Here is a 7,629-nt window from a genome sequence, read left to right on the forward strand (position 1 = left end):
TGACTGATGAATAACTCTACAATGCGCACGGCGACACACTGGGTAAGCCGGAAAGCAAAGGGCAGTCGATCGTTAAAAGGTGTTGATAGGTTGAGCGACTCCTTCTATTCGCTTGCGCTTTTAAATCTTCTAACCTGAAAGCTTAGTTGTTATTAGGATATCCTTTAATGACTTTCGTTTGCGATGTGACTATAAGGGTTATTTTTAAGGTGTCATTTCCGTATTTTCTTGAGTTTGGCCAAGCCAGATGAGATTGTGTTACAAAAGGGAATTTTTTCATGTGTGCGCGCAATTGTTTTTTTTTTTTTTAGTTTCCAAGTATCGGTCTCTCCCGCAGAAAATAACTCCAGGTATACGTTTGTCAAAACCTTATTCTAGGTATTCTCTATTCTTTAAGCATATTCGAAACACTACGTTTTTTTAAGAAACGTTGAGTGTGACGAATTGTGTGTTAGGAGGCGTTAGGTGGTGGGTGTTAGTAAGGCTTTCCCGTATTTACGCCTTTAAGTGGATCGGTAACAGACGGTGAATTCTCTTTACATTCCACGTTTATTCACGCTACCTTGCTGCTACCAGAGATGTTCACTCGACCACGACAGGATACAAATGACTCATTTTTCGTTTTACGACCATGATGCAACGCAATCAGAGTGCGCACACCGCCTGGTTATCATCTGAGATGAAAATGGTATTGATAATAATTACACTATTAATAAGTCAAAATACGAGTCGTTCATGTTGATGGAGTGGCGGTGAACAATAGAAACGAACTCGACACTTAAGTAAGCCAGCTTGCGTGACTGGCGCAAGAAGCAGAGATATAAGACCTCCGCACTAAAATTATCGTTTCTCCTCATTGTGGGCCAGCCACCTACGCCATAGAGGCAACCTGAATACGTCAAAGCTTTATTCAATGTTCTTATGCGTTCATTTCTATTTTTTGAGGACATAATCTTGTGCAAAGATCCGCGAAGAGGGAATCCATGGACTAAAAGTAGGGTATATATCCAATTCATTGTAAGGATTCGCAACCAGCTATAAAGAGAAACTCCTGAGCAGGTAGTCAGCCGAAATACCGCTTAAGCAGTGAGACGCGCGGTGACAACAGCGTACAACCAAAAAAATCTTCAGAGTGTGATTCTGGCCAAAAAGCAATTCCCACTAGCACACACCCTCGTATTAAAACGACGAATAAATAAATGACAAAAAAAAGTAGTTTCAATTCTCGCAAGATCACAGGATCGGCTGGTCTTCTTTCTCATCTCAATTCTGTAGATCAAAACTGTCTAAATTTTCATTACAAAAGAGTTTTCTTCATACATCTTGCCAGAAAATTAATGCTCGATGATGGAAATTTGACGGGAATGACATTTCATGCCTTGAAAGAGTTGTTTAACATGACAAAGAAATAATTTTTATAATATATAAACAAACATTTTCTAGGAAAAAATCCATTTATAGAATACGCTTAAATACTAATCATTTCGTTTGAACACGAACTTTTTATGTGTTTCGTAGGCTCAGGCTTGTTCTTAAGCAGGGTCCTTTTTCGATTAATTATGTATTGTCCTCAGACTTCCGTCTCCTTATTTGTTAAGTTACCACAAGTTCGAACATTTCGATTCAACCGGTTTCGCTCTGGCTGTGCTCTAAGGTGTGATGCATCTTGTTCGTGAACACAGGGCAACCGATGGAAGGTGCGGCAAAGTCGCTATTTCTGAAGTAATAAATCAATGGGTTGATCGCTGATGAAGAAAAAGCGATCGCTTGAACCCAAGGCCATACAACTGATTTAATTTTTCTAATTCTACATTTTTCTTGAATATAATAAAAATTAACCAACTGCAGAACTACACTGGGCATCCATGTGATGATGCAAGCACTTAAAACAAAACCGAGCGTTTTGATAGCATTAAAATTTTGCCTGACACGAACTCTTACATTTTCGCCTGAGTCAGGAATATTTTTAGCTGGTAAAATTCTCCTAAACTGTTTCCTGGCTAATTTGAAAATGAGTATATAGCAAAAGGAGACCACCAATAATAAAACTAAACACATTGTAAATATGGTGGACACAAAAAGTTCTCTTCGATCCTTTCTCTCTCTCTCGAAAATCAGAAAAGGAAGACTCAATGAGATAAACCACACCAAAATAATTACTGCAAAGCATCTTCTCTTGGTCAAACTGTCCTGATAACGGAAAGGAAACCGAATCGCAATAAAACGGTCGATTGAAACACAGCACGAGTTCAAAGTAGTGGCTGCGGTTGTATGAATCCACAGCATTTTAGTAATCATCGACAAATTCTTTTGACCTCTTGGCTGAATCCAACATATGATAACAATCCAAAAAGGGTCTATGACAAGGCCAACAAAAGCGTTCGCCACGGATAACGAGGCTAAAAATCGGTTTGAAATTGTTCGTAAAGACTCGTGTTTGTGGAACAGCCATAACACAACGACATTTCCAGTTACAGCTGCTAAGCCAGACAAGGAGAACCATACTGATAGTACAAAGGACGCTGCAGTGCTGAGATGTTCCTCTGAGCAGTTACCTTTCATGTTAAGTTGGTCGAGAAATAAGTTAGAAAACCGTCGGTAATTTTGATTTGCCTTCCCTCGTCAAGGAACAGATGTTACTGCGATGCCTTTTCTTCCTTTTATTGCATAGGATTATTCAAAAGTTTTCTTTTCAATATGCATTTTATTGACAGGCACACCTTATTCATCTGCTGTCTGTTTGAGGGAAGGTGCGCACGAAATTTATAATATCCCCAAATTTTTTAAAACATACTTTGAAACTGAAATTGCTTTGTCATCCTCTTCAGCGCATCATTTAAAACAGTTAGATCTTAATCCTTTTACCGAAGTTCAGTGAGCATGAACAAACGTTTCTCCCCGACAGGCAACTACTTTTGTGACAATAGGTGCACAAGAAAACGCATAGCTGTAGCTCAGAAAAATTAGTAATAAAAAAAAAAACCCTCTATTTCACGTTAATCTCACGGATGGTCACACTCCCTGACTGACTCAGGGAGTTATAACTTGAATCTGATTAAATGTCAAATTTGATGCTGGATATTAAAGTTAGTAGCCTAATTCAAATAACTGATGGGATAAATGTGTCAGGTTTCAAATTAAAAGTTGATCTTAAAATAGTCCGCAATACGTCAGGCCATTATCAAGCGAACTTCAGCATTTTCTGAAGCACCCTCAGCGCATACTCCGTAAAGCCAGAATCATTCGCGTGACTCCCCTGCGGTAACGCAATCCTGCCGAAATACATTAGAATGATTTATGAATTTTGTTTGGCACAGAAGGGGTACGATCTCTGAATCACTGTCGTGCCAGAGTCATGTAACACTGCAAAGCTAGTCGAACTTAATTACTTTGCCGAACTTGAATAACAAGTTTGATTCGGACGCCGCGCTTCTGAAGCGCTTTTGTCGAACTTAATTCCTGAATAAAGTTCGGTAGAGCAGAAGAACGAGGTCTGAACTCTGCCATAGTGGCTAAGTTGCCACGAGTCCCAACAGTTCGTACTTCTGCTTGGAAATCATCTCGTTATGATGGGCGAAATGGTTTAAAATCAGGCAGATTACCGAGGTAACTATTGAGTTGTTTTCATAATTTGTATCTCTTAGTCACCAAGTTATGTTCAAGCAGATGTCGCTCTTGTATTAGATCTGTTGGAGATCTGGTGGAGACCGGGCAGCCAATGAAAAGACCAGCGAAAAAACTTGTGGAAACTCGCCGTTTCGGAAGCAGTTTATTAGTGGGTTGACTGCTGATAAAGTCAGCGCAGTTGCTTTCACCCAAGTCCTTGCAACCGGAATCGGTCTCTTTGAATCTCCTCGTCTACACTCTGTGGTAAGATTATAACAACTAACAACGTTCAGAATTAAAAAGGGCATCCACGTGACAAAACAAACACTCAAAACGAGTTCAACTGTTTTAATGGCTTTAGAATTTTTACCAGCGCAGAGTGTATTGTCATTAGAGTTTCCAACTTACAAGGTTTTTTTTTTCTTCTCTTTAGGTGCAGAAAGAGTCCCATCTCAACCCGCCCAGCCGGAAAAATACATCTTGCATGTAACGCATGCCTATGTTCTATTCTAGTGACTTTCATGTTTGGTCATATTGAGGTCATATTGCAAGAATAAAAGAGACGCTACTTACTCTTAGGGTCGGTTTAATTTAAAGGTTATTAGGGAAAACGTTAACCACAAACTAAGCATGAAAGTGATAGGATGCAAAGTTGGACTGTAGAAGGAACACTCCAAGAAGCTTTCTTCTACGCATGCATTTTTACGGTACCTGATTTAATTTCTTTTCTCGGCAAAATTAAACTGACAATGCATGGATATGCTTCAGTTTCATTCCAAAAATAAATACTCTCCAGTATGGCTATAACTGTCTTTTTTTTTTCAGTTTCAGACCAAAAAACTGAAAAATATCTAGAATCATTCACGTTTTCATGTTGAACCTGATGAGTACCGTCTGCTGGAACCGGATGTTATTTAAATCAGGAACGGGGAACGAGGAACGGGTGTATAGCAGTTATCCAAGTTATCCACATAAGAATTCAAGTTAAAAACCCTTTTCATAAAGTCTTGAGTCCGACGTCCGAGTCGAAAGAGCGCGTGCTCAAAACTGGTGCTCAGGCCCTTTTCTTCGTCTCGTCATCCGCTATTTTAAATTCTTATGGGGATTACCGGTGTAAACCCGATTCTCGTCCCACGTTCCCCGCTCCCCGCTCCCCGCTCCCTGCTCCCCGCTCCCCGCTCCCCGTTCTTTGTTCCCCGATCCTGATTTTAGTACAAAACCTGCCTTGTCTCAAGTGCGTTTTTTCAAGTGTCCTTAATTCGCGGTCCTCACTTCACAATTTATGCTTTTACTTGCGTTCGGTTTTGAGGGTGTTACATGAATACAAAATTCAGATCAATGCCCAATGTAAAGCGTTTAAGGCCCCCTTGAACATCTTCACATCTGCATAATATAATAGTGACTCATGCAAAACATTTTAGTCTCAGTGATATCTGTCCGGTCGGTAAGGAGGACGGAAAAATGTCGTCTTTCCCAACTTCCTTTCTTACTTTGCTCTTCTGTCGTTGTACATCGGCTTATCGTAAATACAGCTACCGCTGTGAACGTCTTAATATCTCCTTTTTTTGTTTCTTGCATGTTCACACAAACTGACCGTCTGGAACAAGCTATGGCATTCTATACAGAAGAATAATAGGGAATAATAAGTAATTCAATAAAAACATGCTCCGCACTATACGTTAAGAATATAAAAGGTAATAGTTGAATATGTTTTAATGATTATGAAGAGAAAATAATAGGACATTACGAATTCGTTTTTCCTCGTAAATGCCTTCATGAAATAAAAACTTTCCAATACAACACTTCCTTACGCTGGGAGACGAGGGTCACGTTTCGCTAAATGTTGTGTAACTGTTTGCTTGCACATGTAAAGCATCGCTTTTCGTTTCGCATACAGCATTTCGCTCACGGAGAGTAAAAAACGTCCGTTTTCTTTCAGTGAGCCTGGGTCGCCTGTGAGTATATGCGAGCAGCGATGAGGTTGGCTCTTTTAATAAATCATCAGAAAGACGAAAGAAGAAAAAATGCCCTCATGAGAACAAGGCTCCGGTCAATTTGAAAAATGTTGTCATCCAGGCGGTGTCCGCACTCCGATTGCGTTGCATTGTGGTAGCTTCATTTTCAATATGCGGTGAAAGCAGCAGAATTCGGTAGATTTTGACGGAACATTCCGTAAAAGTTAGGCCGTTCCTTTTTCCTTTCACCATAGGTAAATGTAATTTGATTTATTCTGAATGTGTAAAAGTATCTTTTGTGAGTATTTGTTGCGTATTGAATGGTTCTCAAGGACAAACGCAATCATTGTTTTTTTGTATGTAATTTGAGACCGGATTTCAAGAAGGTCAAATTTGATGTACGTCGTAGTTTGGAGCCTTTCAAATATTTGAATGGCCGCTTTGATCCGTCTTTAACAGCTCTGACCAAACGCTCTCCAACGGTACATGCGTTTCTCGCATTTTAAGTGCGGGTGTTTGAGACCGATTATGTTCGAGAAAAGGCCTATTGTTGCGGGTTTACGGTTAGATCGCTCCATGGTTAGATCGCTCCAAGTCAGATCGCTCCATACCGAAGTCAGATCGCTCCACTCGAAAGTTAGTTCGCTCCATCAAATAAGTTACTTCGCTCCATACATAAGTTACTTCGCTCCATTATCATTTATTACGCACTGAAACACTTATTTCATCATTGGTAATTCGCTTTGGTGGGTTCAAGTGAACGAATCGTCGATCACTTTATATTTCAGCAACTTGATTGCAAGCAACATCATCAACTATAAACTACAAAGATCAGAAGTAAGTTAGTTTATTAGTTTTCTACGTTCATTACACACTGAAAAACTTGTTCCAACATCGGTAATTCGACCGATCGCAAGACGCAATACACATCATCAACTATAAACTATAAAGATCAGAAGTAAGTTAGTGTATTAGGTTTCTACGTGGAGCGAAGTAACTTATGTATGGAGCGAAGTAACTTATTTGATGGAGCGAACTAACTTTTGAGTGGAGCGATCTGACTTCGGTATGGAGCGATCTGACTTGGATCGATCTAACCATGGAGCGATCTAACCGGATACCCCAATGGCTACACGAATCTACGGTGCTCTTTGATTTTTTAACTGGGTCTCAAATATCCTCTTACGTGGCTTAAATATCCTCTCACAAGACTCATTTTCTACAAGTGGACTTTCTTGAGCGCCGCTGTTAATTAAAAAGGTCCCTTAAATACAAGGCAAACCAATTGAGGTCCATACCAAATATACGTGAATGTAATGGGGATTCACTGTCTGTTGCCGTTCTTTAAAAAGTTAGAAAATGTGGACGGCCTGTGCCACCCCTGTCATTCCTCCGTGAAGAATTTGTTCAGCTTTACACTGGTAGCATTTCAGATCGTGAAATTGTTCTTCGAAGTGGTTTTTTGTCACAGAAATTTGAGGATAGTGAGAGCTTCATGGCTGATAAAGTATTTCAAATTCAAGACATTTTGCCACTTGGAGTAAAATTGTACATTCCACCTTTCCTTGGGAGAAAGAGTCAAATGTCTGCTGAAGATGTGATATGAACACAACAAATAGCTGGTTTCAGGATACATGTAGAGAGGGTAATAAACAAAATCAAGAACTTCCTCATCTGGAAAGGAGAAATTCCTTTAAGTTTGTTTGGAGTTGTTAACCAGATGTGGAGTGTGTGCCTTCCTTTGCAATGCTCAAGATCCACTGATTTCAGAATAGTTTGTATCATTTTTTTATCAACATTTGTGTAGTTCCAGGAAATTTCTAAACAACTCACTGAAGGGATTGGAAATTCCATGGGGGTGAGAGTTCTCAAAGACCAAAAAATTAGAAAACAATGTATATAGTTTTATTGGAGTTTTCAGAGAGATGGGGGTTGTTACAAAAAAATCCCTTCTGTGAGGGAGGTACATGTATGGATATTTTATGTAGCTACACATTTTCCTCTAAATTTAGAGAGCCATCAAGAAGAGCTAGCTCTCAAAAACAGCGTGTTGTAAACCAACTACAAA

General features: G+C 39.6%; 1 protein-coding gene across 1 annotated transcript; it reads right to left on the minus strand.

Annotated features, from left to right (window-relative positions):
* Nucleotides 1–1,623: 1,623 nt before the first annotated feature.
* LOC131784413 (beta-2 adrenergic receptor-like) lies at nt 1,624–2,647 on the minus strand. The gene has a single exon (XM_066161240.1). The coding sequence runs from the start codon at nt 2,560–2,562 to the stop codon at nt 1,624–1,626; it is 939 nt and encodes a 312-aa protein (XP_066017337.1). The 5' UTR covers nt 2,563–2,647.
* Between the last annotated feature and the right edge of the window lie 4,982 nt (nt 2,648–7,629).

The sequence above is a fragment of the Pocillopora verrucosa genome, chromosome 14, assembly GCF_036669915.1.
Source record: "Pocillopora verrucosa isolate sample1 chromosome 14, ASM3666991v2, whole genome shotgun sequence".
In the NCBI taxonomy this organism is placed as follows: Eukaryota; Metazoa; Cnidaria; class Anthozoa; order Scleractinia; family Pocilloporidae; genus Pocillopora; species Pocillopora verrucosa.

Bases quoted from the DNA above. Each gene is read 5' to 3' on its own strand.
- LOC131784413 (XM_066161240.1), bottom strand. From the start codon at position 2,562: ATGAAAGGTAACTGCTCAGAGGAACATCTCAGCACTGCAGCGTCCTTT.